Source organism: Ovis canadensis, chromosome 1 (genome assembly GCF_042477335.2).
Source record: "Ovis canadensis isolate MfBH-ARS-UI-01 breed Bighorn chromosome 1, ARS-UI_OviCan_v2, whole genome shotgun sequence".
In the NCBI taxonomy this organism is placed as follows: Eukaryota; Metazoa; Chordata; class Mammalia; order Artiodactyla; family Bovidae; genus Ovis; species Ovis canadensis.
This window is the reverse complement of record NC_091245.1, coordinates 179,904,086-179,927,374: the sequence shown is the minus strand read 5'-3', so window position 1 is coordinate 179,927,374 and position 23,289 is coordinate 179,904,086. Positions and strand designations below refer to the sequence as shown.

General features: G+C 39.9%; 1 protein-coding gene across 13 annotated transcripts in view; it reads right to left on the bottom strand.

Annotated features, from left to right (window-relative positions):
- The window catches only part of PHLDB2 (pleckstrin homology like domain family B member 2), a 242,070-nt gene that overhangs the window by 117,069 nt on the left and 101,712 nt on the right, over positions 1-23,289 (bottom strand). For 10 of the 13 annotated variants that reach the window (XR_011249172.1, XR_011249157.1, XM_069552946.1 and 7 more), the window contains exon 2: positions 7,027-7,141. Coding sequence is in view for 8 of the 13 variants with exons in the window: in XM_069552946.1 (XP_069409047.1) it covers positions 7,027-7,093 (67 nt within the window). In the remaining 5 variants the exon portion in view is untranslated. The remainder of the gene's footprint in view (positions 1-7,026; positions 7,142-23,289) is intronic. The other 3 variants (XM_069552967.1, XM_069552947.1, XM_069552993.1) reach the window with 1 other exon arrangement.

Sequence of the window (23,289 nt, the reverse complement as noted above, 5' to 3'; positions counted from 1 at the left end):
ATCTGATGGTACCTTTCAGAGGTGAAGTGTGGCACACAGAGATATAATTAATTATTTATGGATTATTTCATTTGCAGTTAGTTTTCATTAGCATAGACTGGTTGGACTTGATTAGCTCATGTCCTGAATCTGTACTTCTTTTCCTTCTGCAGTAATAGCCCGACAAATCTTTGAAGCTACCAACTTGGCCATGATTTGGCCAGTGGAGCAACTGTTTGAAGTGAAATTATCTTTAATATTATGCCTTTGTAAAGAATCAAGGTTTTATTTGCAGAGTGCAGTGGAATGATCATTGACTTTGGAATCATGAAGATCTGGGTTTAATCCCTGACTCAGCCCCTTTACCAATCAGATAATTTGAGTGTGTTATTTACCTTCATTGAGAAACAAGTTTCTTTTCTGAAGAAATGGGATGAATAACATCCAACTCATATGTTTATGAATTAACATGATAATGTAGCTATCATTTCTGTACAGGAGAAAGCACAGAGATTACTCAAAAGTGGTTTCTTTATATTATTATTATTCTTTTTAAATGAAAATAGTATATATTTAAGATGGACAACAGGCATATTTTATGGACATACATGTAGTGAAATGATAGCTATAGTCAAGCTAATTAACACCTTCTCACATAGTTAATTTAACTTTTGTATGTAAATGAGAACAGTGTAAATCTGATCTCACCAAATGTCCTATATTTAACAAGGTATCATGCTGTTGCATTAGATTTTCATATTTATTTATCATTTAACAGCTTTGTACTTTTTGATGAACATCACCCCATTTCCCTCATCTCTTTTTCCCCAGGTAACCACCTTTCCACACTCAGCTTCTATGTAATCTACATTTTTGGGTTCCACATTAAGTGAGGTCATGAAGATTTTTTTCTTTCTGTGCCTGGTTTATTTCACTTAGCAGAATGTCCTCATCAAAAGAGTAGTTTCCAACCACACTTGCTCTTCTCCGTTGTCAGTGACATCAGCCATCATTCTGTACTGTCTTATTGAAGCTGAGTTCATAAATTCCTTTTAGAATTTAGTACTAGGATAAATTTTCTCTCAAAAAAGCTCTGTACTTTCATTTCTTAGAAAAGTTACCTTCATCTATTTTCACATTAGATTTGCAGTCATTGTTAAAAAGCACAGTGTCACATTTACTATTAAATTATTGTACTATTATAAATTACAATTTTTAATACTTAGTAGTACAGTTTAATGTATTATATTATAATGAATGGACTTTCCAGGTGGCTCAGTGGTAAAGAATCTGCCTGCCGATGCAGGAGACCCAAGAGATAAGGGTTCAGTCCTTGGGTTGGGAAGATCCTCTGGAGTAGGAAATGGCAACCTGCTCCAGTATTCTTGCCTGGAAAATTCCATGAGCAGAAGAGCCTGGTGGGCTACAATCCATGGGGTCTCAAAGAGTCAGACATGACTTAAAGACTAAGCACACACACATATCATAATGCATAATGTAATATAGTTGTACTACTATAAATTAAGTTGTTAAGTTATTGTATCAAAGATTTTTGCCTCCTACTCTTTTTCATGTGTTCAATATATTCATATTCCAATGACCTTATTGGATACTTGGATTTTACTCTACACTCTAATATATATAGATATCCAAATACATTAAGTAAAAATAATACCTCAACTCTTCAAAAAAAATTAACCAAAAAAACCAAGCAGAAAATTAACCAAAATTAAAGTGGAAATGTACTCCCATGTGTTGCTTTATGTTCAAACTATTATAAGATTGACTCTCTAATTATGATAATTATTTAAATACATTTGAAGCATCTGATTAATTTCTGCATAAAAATGTTTCTTTATGTCCTGCCCCCAATTTTTTCTGTCAGTTTGTATTGGAATCAGACAGGAAAAGGATGCTGGGACTGTGTGGGTCTGCGTCCCCTTTAGATTACTCTATCCTAGCTGTGTTTATCTGGTTTACTTTTCTAATCACTTGAGGAACTTGAATTGGTCTACTTTTCCTGCATGGCAGACTTAAAACAATTTTCTTTGTAGGTTATCTGCTCATCACAGAAAAAAAAAAAAAACAAACAGTGCTGCATCAGTGGTAATCCTTGATATTGCTGGGATGCTGGGAAGTCATTTTCTTTTCTCTGTTTCTCCTCTTTAATTTTTCTTTCTTCTAACCTTTATCAACCCTCCAACAATCTCATACTTTGAATTCAAATTCTCCCATAATATAATATAATATAATATAATATAATATAATATATTTAATATTGTTGTTGTTGTTCAGACACCCAGTCGTGTCCAGCTCTTTGTGATCCCATGGACTGCAGCATGCCAGGCCTCCCTGTCCCTCACCATCACCTATATTTATTTATTTTGGAGTCATATTTTTTCAGGAATAAGTGTTTGATGTGCCGGACATATAAAGACTTCATTGCACTAGAGACTTCTCATAGCTCAGAGCAGAAGATTCAGAACATGAGGTTTGTTAAACAAAGGGAAAATTTACCAAATGTCTACTCTGTTCCGGACTTCCCAGGTGGTGCTAGTAGTAAAGAACCCGCCTGCAGATGTGGGAGACAAGGGATGCAGGTTCAATCCCTTGGTCAGGAAGATCCCCAAGAGAAGGGCATGTCAAGCCACTCCAGTATTCTTGTCTGGAGAATCCCATAGACAGAGGAGCTTGGCAGTCTACAATCCATAGGGTCGCAAAAAGTCAAAATGACTGAAGAGACAGCATACATACTACTCTGTTCCACACAATATGCCTAGATGGGTGGGAAATGGAGATAAGACATTCGTTGTGTGTCTATATATAGGAATTTACTGCCTGGCATATAACTGTAATGTGATCATGAAATGCAAAAATCTAGAGAAAATGATACAAATGAGTTCAGAGAAGGAGTCTACCAGGGAAGACAACGTGTGTGGCCTTCGTATTGAAAGAACAGTCTTCCGGCAGAGGAGACTTCAGGCACACAGCTGCTGGGCAGTAAAGCCAAGGCAGGTTAGGGAAGCGGTGAGTGATGCAGCTTGCCTGAACCCACAGTACATGGCAGGAGGCTCGGGAGATAAGATCTGGGGGTCTGGGGGGAGGTTTGAGGAGAGGGAAGAGATGGGACCTTGAATTTTAGATTTTATGTCTAATACCATTTTAATTATGTCATTTCCTTTCCTCCTAAACTTATACTGGCTCCTCCTTGCCTGATAAATCCAGGAAGAGCCAGCAGCTCTGTAGTGATTATATAGCTGTAGGATGAAAGAGAAAGATAAGCTCCAGCCACAGAATTTAAAGACCAATAAAGTAGTCCAGGTTCTGTGTCCTAACATGTCACACAAGGTTATCAATCCAAGAAAAGGTTGCTCAATTGAATATTTACTGCTGCTGCTGCTGCTAAGTCACTTCAGTCGTGTCCAACTCTGTGCGACCCGGTAGACGGCAGCCCACCAAGCTCCGCCGTCCCTGGGATTCTCCAGGCTAAGGGCCCAGTTAAGATCCTGAGTCTCCCTGCCTGCTCTTGACTGCCATCCATTTTTTAAAATCTTAGGATGACTCCATAGTTACAGATTCTGAGTTCTCACAGAAGTACATGTGAAACAGGTAACTCCTGGCTATTGTGGTCAAGGATTGAACTGGAAACTCAGTGGCTTAATATTCCAATGAACCAGTTGTGTCACCAGGAGCCTAGGACTACTTACTTGACCTTTTAAGATGTTTCACATTATGGGGGTAATTCCTCCCAGGAGAGTTGTTAAGAGAGCATGTAAAACGTTATTATATACCACTCATCTCTGACTAAAGATTTAGAATGAGTACTCAAAAAATTCTGAATGGTTGTTTAAAGCATTTATCTCTGAGATATAGATAGCAATGCGTATGACTGGTACAGTTCTTTTAGATTCATTTGAATTTCTTGCTCTTCACAAGAACCAGGCACTTCTCTGAGTTACAAATATGCCTAAACAAGATGATCAAAATTCTCCTACAGGTTCCTGAAGATGGGACCAAAATGAAATTCTATTCAGAACGTCCTTCTCTTATCATTCAAGAGGTGGATCTCCATGGTATAAGCATTGTATTTATAAGACTGACATAAAAATCTCCAGAACTTTAACATAGGGAGATAGAGACACTACACCTTCAATGTCAGTATTAAAAGTTAGCTTTATAAAAGGCTTATCAACCCAAGAGTTCACAAGAGAAAAGTTACAGGTACTGAAATGGATTGGCTAGACAAGAAGACAAATCTGGATATGACTAAAGTGTGTTTCCTCCCTTTCTCCCACACCTGCTTGCAGAACTTCCTGTGGCTCTCTCTCTTTCTTCTGCTCCAAGAAGACCTGGTGAGGTCTGAGGATCCCCAATAACTGAGTGCTAGTGGAGGGCAATCACCTACATGATCTTCATTCTTCTAGTGTGTTGAATATTGATAGACATTGTTGTCAAGACAAGCCCTGATGTGGTTTAATGATTTCCTGTCTCACAAGCTAGTTTTGGCCCTCATCCTGTCTGGCTCCTGAGTTAATCAAAGTGACAATCCAGGTGGGAAATTCTTTACAAATTTTGAAGGTTCTGTGTGGGTGGAGGGCAACATTACTTCTAATGAATAATTCACTGGTAATTTGTGCCCCAAAGAAAGTTTTCTCTCTTGTTGGTTGTTAGCATCCATGTTAAATTCCCTGTGACTTGTAAATAATTGAATGCTTTGATCCTACTGGAAATATCGGTCCCTTGTTTTCCATTTGAACTGTCCCCGCCTTCAGTACAAGGAAGTTGGAGATGACGTATAGGGCAGCTGCTGAGGGACTGCTCATTATCCGAAGCAATTATGTACTTATTTCATGTGTCTTTCCCTCCCCCTCCCCCCAATTCCCTCACCTCCCCCACCCCTATAATTCTAAGCTGTGTGAAGTCAGGGACCTTCTACATTGTTCATCGTTATACATCCAATGCCTCCCCCATACACCATAAATTATTTGTTTAATAATTACATAAATTGGTCTTGAATACTGAAAATCTAATTTCATCACTTCAATGATTAATAATCTTCACGGACTCCTCCAAGGTGTGCAGATAAAATAAATCCAGAATCACTGCTTTCGCATTTAAAAAAAGTAAGTCAGTCATCTGGTTACTTCAGGTTATTTTCCTACGTAGTATCTCACTGATTCCTCTGCCCTCTCTCTGAAAGGAGGGGATGTTTTATTCATAACAAACGACTTGCAGTTAATCACATGTCATATTTGTTCCCCTCTTTCCTCCTAACTGGCAAAAAATCAGTGCAGGAATCATGAGTTCCAGAAAGCTTTTCCCACCTCCATCCCTGGTCTTGGTTGGAGGTTAGGGTACTTCATGTTATTGGATTACAGGTTTTCTGTTTCATTGTCTATCTCTATTCAAGTCATAAAACTCCCTCAAGTAAGAGGACTGTGATGGATAATTTTATATATAGCCAGGCTATTGCTTCCCTGGTGGCTCAGAGGTTAAAGCATCTGCCTGCAACGCGGGAGACCTGGGTTCGATCCCTGGGTTGGGAAGATCCCCTGGAGAAGGAAATGGCAACCCACTCCAGGATTCTTGCCTGGAGAACCCCATGGACAGAGGAGCCTGGTGGGCTACAGTCCATGGGGTTGCAAAGAGTCGGACTAGACTGAGCGACTTCAATTTCACTTTCACTTTCACTTTATGGTGCCCAATGTTTGGTCAAACATCAGATTAGATGTCACAGTGAAGGTGATTTTAGGTATGATTGGCATTTAAATCAACAGACTTAGAGTAAAGCAAATTAGCCTTCAAAACATGACTGGGCCTCCTCCAATAGTTGAGACCTTCAGTTCAGTCACTCAGTTGTGTCTGACTCTTTGTGACCCCATGGACTTCAGTATCCCAGGCTTCCCTGTCCATCACCAACTCCCGGAGCCTACTCAAATCCATGCTCATTGTGTCAGTGATACCTTGAGACCTTAAGAGCATCTAGACAGAGGGTTCCCAGAGAGAACTCTCAAGAAGGAGGAATTCTCAGAACAATAACATAGAAACACTATGTCAGTTTCCAGCCTGTCCACCAGAACCCGGATTCAAGACTACAACATCAGCTCTTGTCTGAATTTCCAGCCCTCAGGCCTACCCTGAGGATTTCAACCCTGCCAGCCCCCATCGTGTGAGACAAGTCTTAAAAATCTCCCTCTTTTTCTCTCTGCTTCTCCTCTCTCTTTCCCCACTCTCTGTCTGTTTTTCTACACATATACACATCTCCTGTTGGTTCTGTTTCTCTGGAGAACCTTCACTATCCTGGAAGCTTTCTAGTTTAACTCCTGTTTTTAGAACACAGCACAATAAGTAAATGAAAAATTAAATCTAGCTTGAAATCCCCCTCCTTAATAGAGGAGAACTTTGCAGTGCAGAGATGGTCATTTAGCCCTGTTGAGGCCAACTAAACAGGTCCCTAGCACATCCCTGAGCACCCCCGCCCCTGTCCCTTGGTAACTTGGTCATCTGACACATAATAAAAAAATAATGCGGAAAATACACATTTTATGAACCTACTTATTTTGTTGAATGCCAGGAAATGCATTACAGAGATTCCAACCAGCACCACGTGCCCTGTGAGTCAGAGTAGATGAGTTGGAGTCTCATCGTCCCTCAGAAGGGGACATCAGGATCAGCCTCTCTTCTGGAATACATAAAACTTCATGCCTTTCTCTCTACATCCCATCCCACCCCTTTATGTTTGTGTTTTGATTTTTGAATGACCGATGAGTCACTGGAAATGACCTCTCCACCCCAGCTGCTTTGGCCTGCCTATCACTCAGCATCTGTTCCAAACAAAACCTCAGCAATCTTCAGTGGAGTAAGTAAGCACATGATCAAAGTTCCAGGGTAGGGTTTATAGCTTCAGGCTATCTTCCTGGTATTTGCTGGACTCCTGAGTTTATGCTGGGAAAAGCCAGGTCTTTCCCAGTATGCATGACACAGAGTAGGTACCCATTATTTACTGAAAACCCCTGAGGATGAAATGCACATCAAAAGAGTTCTCACCCACAGGCTGTCTGTTACCAACTCCCTCTTCCTTGGTGTCCTCTCTTTGGGTATTATCCTCCTCCATCAGGATCTTCTGCTGAGTCTCCGAGGATAAACTAGGATCAATGCCAGCCTGCGCACAGCAAGAACAGAAAGGTACCATGAGCAGGAAGCTGGAAGCTGAAGCAACCTCTGGAAACTGAAAGTCAGCAGAGCTAACATCTGGGGAACACTAACAGCTGTTGAAATTGAAAAGCAGATATCCTGCATCGTCCTATATTTGCTCTGCTGACTATCCTTCAGAATGACAAAACCTAAACACCATCACCACTAACCAACACCAACAGAAGCATACATATGGCTAGAATGACAGATTAAAAAAAAAAAAGGATGCTGGTGAACAAGTGATGTGCACTATTTAGACCAAGAGACGCATCAGTCTTTCAGCATAGTTTCTACTTGCCATTTATTATTGCTTATTTTCTATTTTTCATCCCATGCTTATTATTTACCAGCCATCATCCTGTTAGTTACTTTGTCTTTATTATATCTTTTAATTTCCACAAAATCTCATATTATAGAAAAGGAAGCCAATGCCCTTGTTCTTAAGAGCTCCCCACCGAGCCCCTGAGTTTATGGCAGGGTTCCCACAGTTCTCTTTATGTCCAGTTTTCTCTGCAGAACGCAGAGTTGCCCCAGTAGATGGTGTGATCCCCCCGTCATGTTAGAGCTCCCATTTGTTTTGTGCCTAAGATGCCAACTATTTCTCGCTTGATTTTCACAATAACTGTAAGGTTTGCAGTGAGAAGGGAAATTCAGTTTCAGACATGTTGAACTGAGGTATATCTGTAGATCATTTAAGTGAAGTGTAGGGTAGAGATAATGGCCATAGCTGGAGATGTATATTTAGAGGACGCAGATCTTAAGAAGTTTTGCTTTTCCTTAAAGTGGGAGAAAGAAAGCTAAAGCTGGTTCATAGGCCAAGGGAAAATAGGGAAATGGTAAAAATCTAGGGGGCAGGAGATTAAATGATGGAGCAAGTTCCTGGAGAAGAGAAGGGGGATGAGATCATCTTACAGTTAGAGGTTTGGCCTTGACAAAGAGATATATTCTTCATTTCAAGAGAATGGATAAAGGAAACATGCTGAAGATAGATATCCATGTAGTTCAAAAGCTGTGTGGCAGAAAGAGTTAAGAGGACAGGATTTTTAGATATGGAGGGCCTCACTCTTATCAATGAAGTACTATGCTAACTCTTCCACTGAAAGTCTACCAACTGGAGTATTTTTGTAGGAGTTAAATGCTGAAATACAGACTTCCATAAGTTACATTAAAAAGATGCTTTAAAAACTTTTGGGCTACAAATAATACCAAGAAAAAAGATGAACCACAGAATGGGAGAAAATGTATACAAATCATATATCTAACAAGTGACTTGCATCTAGAATATTAAAAATAAAAAACAACCTTAAAATTCAACATGGTCTTAGAATCTGAATAGATGTCTCTCCAAAGAAGATAAACACATGGCCAATAAACATATGAAAAGATGCTGAGCATTATTAATTATTAGGGGAAATCGCATCAATCCCACAATTTGATACCACTTCATACCCACTGCGATGGCTATAATGAGAAAGACAGATACTAGCACATATTGGAAAGAATAAGGTGCCTGTGGGTATGTACAATGCCACTTTGGAAAACAGTCCCTCAGTTCTTCAAAAGGTTAAAAACAGAGCTGCAATAAGACCCAGCAATGCTACTCATAGGCATATACCCAAAAGAAATGAAAACATGTTCACACATAACTTGAATACAAATGTTCCTATCATCACTGTTCATAATAGCCAAAAGGTAGAAGCAACTCAGGCGTCCTTCAAATATTTATATCATCACTGTTCATAATAGCCAAAAAGTAGAAACAACTCAGTTGTCCTTCAGCTAGTGAATGGATAAATACAACTGTGGTTTATCCATACAAAGAAATATTGTTTGGCCCTATAAAGGAATGATGGAGAAGGAAATGGCAATCCACTCCAGTATGCTTGCCTGGAAAATTCCATGGGCAGGGGAGCCTGGTGGGCTTCAGTCCATGAGGTCACAAAGAGTCAGACACAACTGAGCACACGGTACAGTATAAAGGAATGAAGTACTGACGCACGCTCCAACATAGATGAAACTTGTATACACTACAGTAATTGAAAAAAGCCAGTCGCTAAGTATCACATACTGTGTGATTCCATTTATAGGAAATGTCCAGAATATGCAAATGTCCAGAGATGCAAAGTAGATTGGTGGTTGCCTAGAGCTGGTTGTGAGGAGTGAAGGAGGGGTAAGGAGTGATTGCTAATGAGCAGGGGGTTCTTTTGGGGATTGATGACAATGTTCTAAAATTAGATTGTGGACAACTTTATGAAAGTATTTTTTTAAATACCAAATTCTGCAATTTAAATGGATGAATTGTATGATTATGGGGATTATATCTCAGTAAGCTTTTTAAATAAAAAAGAAACTTGAGATCTGAGGAGAGGATTATTGACAGAGACAGGACTGAAGAACACTGCTGAAGACCAGATAATAATAACAGCAGTTCTCGTAAGGATTCACATGCCAGGCACTGTGCGTGGTGGTTTTCCTGCATCATTTCCTTTAATTTTCACCACAAACACACATATATCAGATCCTTTCCCCTCATTCTACAGGCTATGCAATTAAAGCTCAGAAAACATGTGGAAATCAACAACAAGAGACGAGACAAAATGTAGCCCAGGTCTGTGTCGGTCTAGAGTCTGTTTCTTAATACCTGTGCCATGCTGTCTTCCCAAGTTTTGCTTTGCTATTTAGCTTCAACTTCATAGGTTCAGCTAAATGTCAATGTCTTTAGGGCAAACTTTTCCTCCCCTGCACTGCCACAATTTTGTGCCCACTGTCATCTCTGCAATGTTAATAAAGAGACGCACTCTCCTTACCTCCTCCACACTCAGGAGTCCTAGGAGTACAGTCACTGGCCTCTCTGTATGGAGTGATTTCTCCAAGTTCAGAACACTGACTAAAAGTATAGAGATAACACATCTCCCCTTTCTCTTCTGCTTGGAGAGGTTATGGTTGAGAAGAACATATGCTAATCTTAACTCTTAGATAGATAATGACCGCACCCACCCCTTTTCAAGCTGGTTCCCTCAGGTTTTTCCTCACCAATGAACTGCAGATAGACCTAGCAACCAGTAAGCGTTCAAGAAATTTTATCTTCCTTTTCCATTCTTTTCAAAGTCCCTTTACATTCAAACCTCTAGTCTGGAATGGGATGACTTTAAAGAAGAGACAAAAAAACTAAGATTATGTACCATGACCAAGTGGGATTCATTTCTGGAATGCAAGAATAACTCAGTATTAGGAAATCTAGGGCTTCCCTGGTAGCTCAGACGGTAAAGCGTCTGTCTACAATGCGGGAGGCCAGGGTTCGATCCTTAGGTTGGGAAGATCCCCTGGAGAAGGAAATGGCAACCCACTCCAGTATTCATGCCTGGAAAGTCCCATGGACCGAGGAGCCTGGTGGGCTACAGCCCATGGGGTTGCAAAGAGTCAGACACGACTGAGTGACTTCACTATTATTATGGACATGACATTATGAACATGTAAAAGTAATAATCACATGATTATTTTTAAGATAAAGAAGAGAAGTTGTCAAAAGATACTTCCTGATAAAAACACTCAAGAAAATAGGAAATGAAGCATATTTCCTAAAGCCAGAATTATGCTTAATATGGTAATATTAGGGGAATTTCTAATAAGATTAGAAATGAGTCAAGAACATCCACTGTATCTATTACTGTTGAACATAGTCCTGGAGAAATTAGCCAGTAGAATTTAAGGAGAGAAAACAGTAAGAAGTACAGGAATTGGAAAAGTAAAACTATTTTCAGGTAATTTGGTAGTTTACCTAGTGAACCTGAGAGCATCAATGATAAGCTAACACAAACAATAAAATGAATGTACTCTTTTTTTAAATGCTAAAGATAATGTCAATTAAAAAAAAATTCAGAGATAGTTTCAGAAATAATTTCAGAATAATTGTAGAAAAACTACAAGACTAGCACAAAAACATTCTTTCTGGAACCATTTGGGGATAAGTTTTGAGTGTGGTATCCTTCTCTCCTGAATCGGACATTCTCCAGATAACCACAACACAAGGATCAAAATCAGGACATTATCATTGACCCTTATGGACACTGAGCTCACAGACTCCATTCAAGTATAATCAATTGTCCCAATAATATTCTTTCTTTATCGGCTCTAATTAAGGATCATGTGTTGCATGTAGTGGTCATATCTCTTTAGCCTTTTCTTGGTCTGGAGGAGTGCAGCATGGGTGGCCTCTCACAGGCTAATTAATTCTCACTCCCACTCCTCTGCACCAGGGGTGATGGAAAAGACAGAGAAGTATCACAAACAAATGCCATCCTGCCAGACATATAAAATAAATAATTGCTTGAATGGGTAAAGAGATGCCTTTTATTTTTACTACTATAAAAGTTTTAAAGCAGACTGTAAACATAGAAATATATTAAACCATTTACTCTTTGCTGAATTCTTCAGAGTTAGAATGTTCACAAGAAAAATCCTTCTTGTTTCCAAATGGTCTCAGACAATCTCTCTTAAATTAGACTGAGCACTGCATCTCTGAGATCGGCATATTCTCAGGTCTGTTTTTATCTTCAAGTAAATCACAGTTAGGAGGCCGGTTCCTAGATTGAATTTTAAACAGGCATACAGAAAACACAGCTATCCCTATTGTGTTAGATATGAATTCCGAGTTAAGAAGATATCTAATCTAACCACCTCAAAGTTCTGTTGAGAATTCTTGGAATTCTATTAGATTACCACTAATTCCATAGGGAGTTAGTCTGAATTTCTTTGTATGTAGAGCTTGCAACTACTCTTGTCTAGTTATTTTTTTATGATAACCAAATCATTAGCTTTCATCCATTTTGACTGTTGACTATCTGAAGGTTTTTGAAAGCAGAACACGTGTACAGGTAACCACCGTGTTATGCTTGCTTGATGAATCCTTGTCCTCATGTTTTCTGGTTAACTTAGATATATTATTGGATGTTTCTTATTCCTTCAGCCCAAATAGCTTTCTTTTTTTTTTTCTTTTTTTTTTTCTTTTTTTTAAAAAGCAAATTCTAGATTTCTTTGAGTACCTGAGGTCCATGCTTCTTAAAGCTGACTTAATGCAAGTATTTATGAATGCTGATGTTCTGTTTTCTAGCCATCTCTTTGGTGGCAGAATACCACCTTCCTTTTTTTTTTTTTTTTGCTACCTTTCTTTATGGGAGCCACTTTTCTCAGAATATGTTGGAAAAAAAAAAGATGGTGATTATGGGAAGGGTCAGTTCCTCTTCTGGGCTGCCTGGAGGGAAGGCGACACCAGAGAGTTTTTTAAAAATACAAATTCTTTAACCCCATTCTAGACTGTCTAATCGGAATCTGTGGAGGTGGATCCATTAATATGTATTTTTAAGTTTACCAAGAGATTTTTCCTTGACTGGCATTGAGAAGTTGTTTTCTACACATTGGTTTAGCAGAATGGTACCTATGAAATCCTAAAAATTGAGAAAATAATGCTGTCTATATCTCCTTCTTAGCAAGCCATGGCTAGTATTGCCATATGCATTTAAGGAAAGTCTATTTAATTTTGTTTAACTCAGCATTTCACCAGTTTATTTGCGAATAGAACATACTTCTTTTTCTTAACACAACTCATATTGCTATGGCACACTCAAAACACAGTCTTTGTCAAATATTGGTATAGAGAATATGACTCACCCTGTCACCCCCTCTGTATTAACAGTCAGCAACTCTTTGATGTTTAGCAACTCAGTAATAAGTAACCACAGCTATTCATTAGGACTATTACACAAGGTTTCGCAAAGCCTTCCTGCCCAGTGTTACTCTCTGGCTCTTCCTTGGCTTAATCCTAAATATGACGAAAACCCTGACAATAGTGATGATAACTAATATACATTGATTGCCGAACTATGTTTTAGTCCAAGCACTCTGCAGGCATTATACCACTCAGTTCACGGCCCTGTCAGTAGCTTGCATTATTATAACAAAGGTACAGTAGGATGATGAGGAACAGAGAGATTAAGTGACCAAACCTAAGAAAATACACAGTTAAAAAGTGGTGATGCATGTATTACAAATATTAAATCTGACTCAGATTTAAAGCCTGTTGCATTAACCACTCAGTATTTTGCTTGAGCTTTCGTCATTGGTCTTCCTCTACATGCTCCTCCTTAACAGTCCCATTCAACCAAAGCTTGACCTTGGTCTAAGCTCTCTCCCTAAATTGCTCTCTCTTCTGAGCCACAGACCCGCTTCCCCAACTGCTTGTTAGACATTTCAGTGAGGAGCTATGGTTGAATCTTAAACTCAACTTATTTCTAACAGAATCTCATCTTTCCCCTCCGAACTCATCCCTCCTTGTGTGTCTTCTCTTCCCATTCATGCATGTCTTCATGTGACTCATATGAACACCTACTATGTGTTTGTACTGTGCTCTATTGAGGATACACATAAAAATGAATGGGACTCTGGTTCTTACTTCTAGTGTCTAGCACTCCATAACTCTAGTGAATGTATGTTCCATCATGTTCTTTCTCTTTCTCTGTTATGTCCTGTTATCTCCACTGGCTAATATTTTATTCTCTAAATTATTTGTAAATTATATTCAGTTGAAAGGGAATTTGACTCTCCTGGATTGTCTTCCTATGACAGGTTGTTGGCACATCCATAGGTGCTGCGGCAGGCTGTATTGTAAAGAGGGCAGCACCATCCCAATGCTCTTCTTGCAATGTGATGACAGTGGTCCTTATCATGAGGTGGGGTCTACATTTCCTCCCTTTGGATCTGTGTGGGTCAATAGAAGGCAATGGCACCCCACTTCAGTACTCTTGCCTGGAAAATCCCATGGATGGAAGAACCTGGTAGGCTATAGTCCATGGGGTCGCAAAGAGTCAGACATGACTGAGCAACTTCACTTTCACTTTTCACTTTCATGCACTGGAGAAGGAAATGGCAACCCACTCCAGTGTTCTTGCCTGGAGAATCCCAGGGACGGGGGAGCCTGGTGGGCTGCTGTCTATGGGGTCGCACAGAGTTGGACATGACTGACATGATTTAGCAGCAGTAGCATGCTAGGAGCCCAGGCCCCAAGCCAGAAAGACTACACAGAAGGTATTTCAGGTGACAGTTCTCACCAAGGACCCAGCTGACAGCTAGCACCAGCCTCCAGACTAGGGGGTAAGCAAACCTTCAGATGATTCCTATTCCTGGCCTTCAGGTCACTCTAGCCTTTGATGAGTGTAGCAGAGACAAGCTGTCCCCTCTGAGCCTTACCCGAATTGCAGATTTGTAAACAAAACAAATACTGTCATTGTTGTAAGCCACTGAGTTTTGAGGTGGCTTGTTAGGTAGCAATAGATCACCAGAACAGATACCTATCTTTGTGTCAATCAGCTATTGCCTGACACCAGTTCCTTGGCACGAAGCTCAATGCCTGGAAGGAGTTGCTGCCAGGAAGGCAGGCATCATGATTAAATGTCAATTATGTTCCATTCTTTTTAAATGTTAAATCCTTTCTAGCACTTTCATGCATTGGAGAAGGAAATGGCAACCCACTCCAATGGTCTTGCCTGGAGAATCCCAGGGATGGGGGAGCCTGGTGGGCTGCTGTCTCTGGGGTCTCACAGAGTCGGACACGACTGAAGCGACTTAGCAGCAGCAGCAGCAGCAGTACATAATAAAGTGTTTTGCATGGAGAGTACATCAAATAAATATTTACTGAGTTGAATTGAAATATAGTGTGATAGTAAGAACACACAAAAGGCAATGGCACCCCACTCCAGCACTCTTGCTTGGAAAATCCCATGGATGGAGGAGCCTGGTGGGCTGCAGTCCATGGGGTCACTAAGAGTCAGACATGACTGAGCGACTTCACTTTCACTTTTCACTTTCATGCGTTGGAGAAGGAAATGGCAACCGACTCCAGTGTTCTTGCCTGGAGAATCTCATGGACAGGCGAGCCTGGTGGGCTGCTGTCTATGGGGTCGCACAGAGTCGGACACGACTGAGGCGACTTAGCAGCAGCAAGAACATGCATTTTGCTGTCAGATGTACTAAATTTCAAATCACCACTCTAGATGCCACAGCTTTGGAGTAGAGAGTAAATTGCCTCTCTAATCTGTTACTTTCCCTTCTGAAACTGATGTGAGTTTTAAAATACTTAGGGCATGTGAAGCACCTAAGAGTATGTGGTTCATGGTAGATCTCTTCCTCAATCCCTACCTCACTCTCAAATTTTTAAATAGGAGACATAAGTATAAAATGAGAAAAACTGAAACCTGATTATGAAAGATCCTGAATGTATGGTTAAGGTCTAATTTTTAGACAATGGGGATTCATGGAAGATTATAGGGATGTGATATGCATAAGATAATTTTTGAAGATTCAGTTCAGTTCAGTCGCTCAGTCATGTCCAACTCTTTGCAGCCCCATGAATCGCAGCATGCCAGGCCTCCCTGTCCATCACCAATTCCTGGAGTTTACCCAAACTCAAGTCCAGAGAGTCGGTGATGCCATCCAGCCATCTCATCCTCTGTCGTCCCCTTCTCCTCCCGCCCCCAATCCCTCCCAGCATCAAGGTCTTTTCCAATGAGTCAACTCTTCGCATCAGATGGCCAAAGTATTGGAGTTTCAGCTTCAGCATCAATCCTTCCAATGAACACCCAGGACTGATCTCCTTTAGGATGGACTGGTTGGATCTCCTTGCAGTCCAAGGGACTCTCAAGAGTCTTCTCCAACATCACAGTTCAAAAGCATCAATTCTTTGGCGCTCAGCTTTCTTTATAGTCCAACTCTCACATCTGTACATGACTACTGGAAAAGCCATAGCCTTGACTAGATGGACCTTTGTTGGCAAAGTAACGTCTCTGCTTTTTAATATGCCGTCTAGGTTTATCATAGCTTTCCTTCCAAGGAGTAAGCGTCTTTTAATCTCATGGCTGTCACCATGTGCAGTGATTTTGAAGCCCCCAAAACTGAAGTCAGCTACTGTTTCCACTGTTTTCCATTTGCCATGAAGTGATGGGACTGGATGTCATGATCTTAGTTTTCTGTATGTTGAGCTTTAAGCCAACTTTTTCACTCTTCTTTTTCGCTTTCATCAAGAGGCTTTTTCGCTCTTCTTCACTTTCTGCCATATGGGTGGTGTCATCTGCATATCTTGAGGTTATTGATATTTCTCCCGGCAATTTTGATTCCAGCTTGTGCTTCATTTAGCCCAGCGTTTCTCAGTAGGGTAATTGTTAAATAATACATTAAAAAAATTTTAAAATGCATATGCAAAGTAATTTGAAGTCCCTACAATATTTGTGAATCTATTGTCGATTGTTTCCTTTTATTTATTCTATCTTCTGTAGATTCTGAATATACAGATTTTTTAAAAAACCATGTCATGATGCCTTTCTATTCATTTTTTCTTTACAAATCTAAGAAAAAATCACAGAAGCATAATTGTTACCTAAGATCCCATAGCACTTCATGTAGACAATGGTACACTCTGGGATGTATTACTCCATGTTTAGAAACAAAATATTTATACGTGCCCCAAAGTTTTAAATTTTCCCTGCTTGTCTTCATGCAGTGTATGTTGCCAAGCTATTCCAAAGTGAACATGGCAATTTCTTTTAAAAATTACTTTGTGTTCCAGCTATTAATCTAATAGAGATATGGAAGTGGAAGAAAGAGAAGAAGCTGCTTTTCTGGCAGTAAGGAACAATTCTGAGGCCCTGGATGCCAGTTCCAAATTTCTTCATACGGTTTGGCTAAACAATTGAAGTTGAGAGTAGACTCTGAATCTATATCTCTTAGGAATTAGAATCATATCCAATCCCTTTTTCTTCTGACTAGTCTGCCAGTTAGTGATAAGAAGATGTAAAACAAATGAGATGAAAACAAAACAGAATTTTAAAAAATGATTGTGAGTTTAAGAGCTTGTAAAATATTATGGATAATCTTCTAGAATCTAGTTAAATTAAAAAAAAACAAATACAATTCTTAGAAATATAGGATATCAACTTTTTTAAAACCAAAAAAACAGTGGAATATCCAGGAAGATAAGATAAGAGGGGTAAGTTTGATGCCTTCGTGCCAAGAGGCATCATTTATTCTTTAGTCTGAGTTGCTTTTCAGTAGTGAAGATGGATATGAACAATCCATTTCGCCCAATTCCTTTCTTTACCAGTTGCAGGCCTCTGTGCCTAGGGGGTAGTGTGGATGAGATGAGGGAAGATAGACGACTCTCCAGACCTTCATAGGTTTCCATAACCTTTATTGTTAGTATCTTGGCTCTAATGTTAATGATAAAAGAAATTTTTTAAGTTCTTGGTAAACAGTCATTTAACTACTCAAACTACTCAGAAGAACATTTGGAAATCAGGAAAAAAAAAAAAGAAAATATTTTTCTCTGTTCATTTTGATCTTATATGTGACTGAATTTCCTTTTCTCTAAGAGAAAAAAATCCAGTAGATGCTGGCTGGATTTTAAACTCCAGTTCACTCTGATATATTCATCGGTATATTCTACTGTTTTTGGCACTTGGCAGGGTCTCAAAAAATATTTGCAAAGTTTCACTGAATTTTGAAATCTTGATAGTTTTATCTAAGTACGTCATTCAGTCTGTTCACAGATCAACTGAAAAGGGGGAACTAGAGAAGGGAAGTCAAATCCACTGACTGATACACAATCTGGGGATATCTTTGTGGTCCCCTTTTCCTGTCCCTTGTGGGAAATAGCACCGGCATCTAAATCAATCAGTGCACATGAAGATAATGGGGATGACAGAACAGCCATTTCTCTTGGCTCCTGTTTCTGATTCGAATTGACATCGGTTGCTGTAACCCTCTTGGCCTGTCTCCCCTACTTGACTCACTCTGTCCCAGAGAAGAGACAACCCTTGCAGTGGTGCTTTTGGGAAATAAACCACTGCTGTGTAGTTGGGAGCCAGCCAATCACAGCAAGCACACACTCTGGCCTACTCCTTCTCCCTCTAAGCTGTGCAGAGGCAAGTCCTGAGGTGGGAGCTATGCAGTAGCTGGTGAGTGAGTCCGTCTGATTCTGGAGTGCATTTTTAGGAAGTCTACTGTCGTCATGCACCTAAGCCATGCCCTTCTTTATTACCATTATCAATATTGAGGGTGACATTTCAATCTCCTTCTGTCATGTCTCCCTTTTCATTATTTTCAAACTTGGTTGGGAAGAATGTTGTATTTTGGTCCCCTCATGAGAATCCCAGGGACGGGGGAGCCTGGTGGGCTGCAGTCCATGGGGTCACTAAGAGTCGGACACGACTGAGCGACTTCACTTGCACTTTTCACTTTCATGCATTGGAGAAGGAAATGGCACCCCACTCCAGTGTTCTTGCCTGGAGAATCCCAGGGACGGGGGAGCCTGGTGGGCTGCCGTCTGTGGGGTCGCACAGAGTCGACACAACTGACGCGACTTAGCAGCAGCAGCAGCAGCAGAATAAGGCACTTATACCGGCTCCAACAACTCTACAAATCATGCTTTGAACTTGATTATCTGATGTGTATGCATTCATTTATTGATTCATCCACTCATTCAGAAATAGTTTTTAAACTCTTAAAATATACCAAGAACTATGGTAAATCCTTGAATATATTTGTCACTTCCACTGTATAATCACAAGGGAATTGATTTAGGTCATACCTGAATGGTCTAGCGGTTTTCCCCACTTTCTTCAATTTAAGTCTGAATTTTGCAATGAAGAGTTCATGATCTGAGCCATAGTCAGCTTCCAGTCTTGTTTTTCCTGACTATATAGAGCTTCTCCATCTTTGGCTGCAAAGAATATAATCAAGCGGATTTCAGTATTGACCATCTGGTGAGGTCCATGTGTAGCATCTTCTCTTGTGATGAAGAAGGATATCTTTTTTGGGTGTTAGTTCTAGAAGGTCTTGTAGGTCTTGTTCTAGGTGAGAGTTTGTAAGAATGTGATTTAGCAGCACTGCTGCTTGCTTTTGTTTTCCCTTTCTTTTTTTTTCTCTTGGCAATCTTGACATTTTGTAAGATGAGAAGTAAAGGAGAAATTATCTTTTCTTGTGTTGATGAAGATGATGAAAAGGAAAATGATGCTTGCTAATGTCGATTAAATTCTTGCTATGAACTGCCACTAGGCTAAAATTCTTCTGTGCATTAGCTCATAAATAGTATTCTTTTACATTCTATATATGAGAAAGCTAAGGTTCCAGGGGTAAAATAACTTGCCCCAGAGTGTACAGCCAGCCATCAGAGGACTGGGACTATCTGACGGTTTCCAGCCTGTTTGACTTCAACTTCCATTCTGGTGACCTGTGCTTATGAAAAGCTTCATGGCACGTTGCCAAGCACTTTCTTACACAGCATCTCACTAGGACTCTTAACAGGATACTTAGGTTAACCTTCAATTCATTCCAAACAAAGTAGCTATTCTCATTTAACAGAATCATGCTCAAGGAAATAGTTTGTGACATATTTTGAAGTCATAAAATATATTGCTCTTTATTTGTACCTGGATTACAGATTTAGTGCCTTCTTGATCAAATTTTAACAGTCAAATGTCTTCACCTTACCATCAAACAGGTATATATGGAATGAATTTTAATGTTAACTTTAATAAGAAGATACTCTCCATTCAGTTCAGCTGCTCAGTTGTGTCCGACTCTGTGACCCCAGAGACTGCAGCACACCGGGCTTCTCTGTCCATCACCAGCTCCCGGAGTTTACTTGAACTCATGTCAATTGAGTCGGTGATGCCATCCAACCATCTCATCCTCTGCATTCCCCTTCTCCTCCCACCCTCAATCTTTCCCAGCATCAGGGTCTTTTCAAATGAGTCTGCTCTTCACATCAGGTGGCCAAAATATTGGAGCTTCAGCTTCAACATCAGTCCTTCCAATGAATATTCAGGACTGATTTCCTTTAGGATGGACTGGTTGGATCTCCTTGCAGTCCAAGGGACTCTTGAGAGTTTTCTCCAACATTACAGTTCAAAAGCATCAATTCTTCAGTACTCAGCCTTCTTTATAGTCCAACTCTCACATCCATACATGACTACTGGAAAACCTATAGCCTTGACTAGACAGACCTTTGTTGGCAAAGTAATGTCTCTGCTTTTTGATATGCTGTCTAGGTTGGTCATAGCTTTTCCTCCAAGGAGTAGAAGTCTTTTAATTCCATGGCTGCAATCACCATCTACAGTGATTTTGGAGCCCAGAAAAATAAAGTCAGCCACTGTTTCCATTGTTTCCATCAAGAGGCTTTTTAGTTCTTCCTCGCTTTCTGCCATAAGGGTGGTGTCATCTGCATAGCTGAGGTTATTGATATTTCTCCCGGCAATCTTGATTCCAGCTTGTGCTTCATCTAGTCCAGATTTCTCATGATGTACTCTGGATATAAGTTAAATAAGCAGGGTGACAATATACAGCCTTTACGTACTCCTTTCCCAATTTGGAATCAATCTGCTGTTCCATGTCCAGTTGTTGCTTCTTGACCTGCATACAGATTTCTCACCTGCATACAGATCAGGTGGTTTGATATTACCATCTATTTAAGAATTTTCCACAGTTTATTGTGATCCACACAGTCAAAGGCTTTGGCATAGTCAATAAAGCAGAAATAGATGTTTTTCTGGACCTCTCTTGCTTTTTTGATGATCCAACGGTTGTTGGCAATTTGATCTCTGGTTCCTCTGGCTTTTCTAAAACCAGCGGGAACATCTGGAAATTCGCAGTTCACATAGTATTGAAGCCTGGCTTGAAGAATTTTGAGCGTTACTTTGCTAACGTGTGAGATGAGTGCAATTGTGCGGTAGTTTGGGCATTCTTTGGCATTGCCTTTCTTTGGATTGAAATGAAAATAGACCTTTTCCAGTCCTGTGGCCACTGCTGAGTTTTCCAAATTTGCTGGCATATTGAGCACATCATCTTTTAGGCTTTGAAATAGCTCGACTGGAATTCTATCACCTCCACTAGCTTTGTTCGTAGTGATGCTTCTGAAGACCCACTTGACTTTGCATTCCAGAATGTCTGACTCTAGTTGAGTGATCACATCATCGTGGTTATCTGGGTCGTGAAGATCTTTTTTGTATAGTTCTTCTGTGTATTCTACTTCTGTGAATTCTACAAAATATTATTTTATATATTGTAGAAGATACTCTACAAAATATAATTTAAATGTCTCAGCTGAAGACATTGTTGATTTTTCTTTTGCTAAGGATTATTCATTTAGCATTCAAAAAGTACTAAGTGCTTAGCGTGTGTTATCCACTACTCCTTTTAAGAGTATGGAGGATAACAATAACTCATTCAGACTTGCTCACACAGAGCCCATCTCAGTCCATCATACAGAGGTCCTCAATATCTGCTTTTAAAACAAATAAATCCAGTGAAAGAAAGCAAAAGAAGTACACTGTCCAAGCCCAAGCTTCAAATTATTTACATTAAATCATTTTTCTACCATAAATTTACTAGTTCTATTCTTTGGATATCTTCAAATCAGAATTTTTCACCCCACCCCTCTTGATAACATAAAGGTGATCATGCGGCTTTACATGCACTTACTCTTAGCTCAGAGAAATAAGTAGTTATCTATTAATATTTATCCAGGATGTGAGTGCTTCCACATGTATGTTAGCATTACTTACCCCAAACCTCCCAATTTTAAACAGAAACTCCATAATGAACAACTTGTCATTCTGGGTGAGTGGATGTGTGATAGTTACTAAGGTGGTTCCAAACCACCCAGCAAGTTCTGGTTGGGATCAGTCCTACAGCTGGAAATTGCAGACCTGTAGCCTGACTTGCCCCCAGAGATAGACTGTGTCTCTCAGAGGGCAAGGGCTCTGGTTCCTCCGAGCCTCACTGCCTGCCCCCACTCTCACCTCCCCATCACACAGTGACACCTCCCTGGGCAGAATGGCCAGAAGAGAGGGCTGGCAGAGTTCCTGCATTCCTTCCCTGGCAACAGAGCAAAAGCAACAGCTTTACCACCAAGTTTTAAGGAGTTCCCGTTTGTTCTACTGTTATCGCACTTTCTGTGTCCTGACTACCTGCCTGAGAGAAAATGGAGCGTTCAATTCTTGTTTTAGCTGCCAAGATTCCGCATTGCTTAGGCAAAGGAAGGAAAAATGGCACAAGTATTTAAAATTATCCAAACGCCACAGAATGCTATACTTTCTGGCCATGAATAAAGAGTATATGGGTAAACCTATTCCCAAAGTGCCAGTGTATCCCTTTGAGTAACTGGATAATAATTGGACAATTCTAGTAAATATGCTGAAAGAGTTTTGCCTGTCTGGCTTAATTTTAAGGTTTTATTTAAAAGACAATCAAATATTAAGCTTTATGTGGTTTTAGTCTAGTAGTAGTAGTAAATGTACTAAGGAGAGATGGAAAAGATAAAGATAGCCTGGATTTCATTCCAGAAAACTCTTCCAAATTAAACTTCTTAAAATTATCTAAGAGAAGCTAATTGATTTATTTCAACCTTCCTTTCCTCTTCCAGCTCTCTTATAGGCTAATGATTTCAATGAGTTAAAAACTGAGAATATTTGAGTGAATACAATCTTCATTTCAGGGGTTATTTACAAGGAGGTATGGTTTGTGTATCCTTCTCATGGAAAAATATTTATTTATCTAACTCTGCTCCAAGTACTTCCCACTAAACTTGAATTCATTAAGAGGTCTAGGACCTACCTGCTGGTCCAGTGGTTAAGACTCCACGCTTCCAGTGCAGGGCGTGTGAGTTCAATCCCCGGTCAGGGAATTAAGATTCTGCATCCCGTGAAGTGCTGTGCCTCACGCCCCCCTCCCAAATAAAAAAGTTCTAAAAGGTAATGTCTCCCTACAAATCTTTCCTTTTGACGGTATAAGAATCTTCATATATTATATAACTAGAAGTGCATTGACAGAGTTAGGACTCTGGGTCCAGTGTATCAGGGAAAAACTCAGCCTTTTTTGTGTTCTTGAAATGGTTCTATACTGATTTGTGTTTGTGACAATTACCTAGATTATGGAAATTTATGGGTTTAAGCAGATTTTTTTCTTTTCAGTATTTCTGTTCTCTCACCTATACACTGTTGATAATGTTAAAGCTAAAAAGCCTTCTTCCTGGGAGTACACCATGGAATAGCCATGTTTTTAATTTATACATTA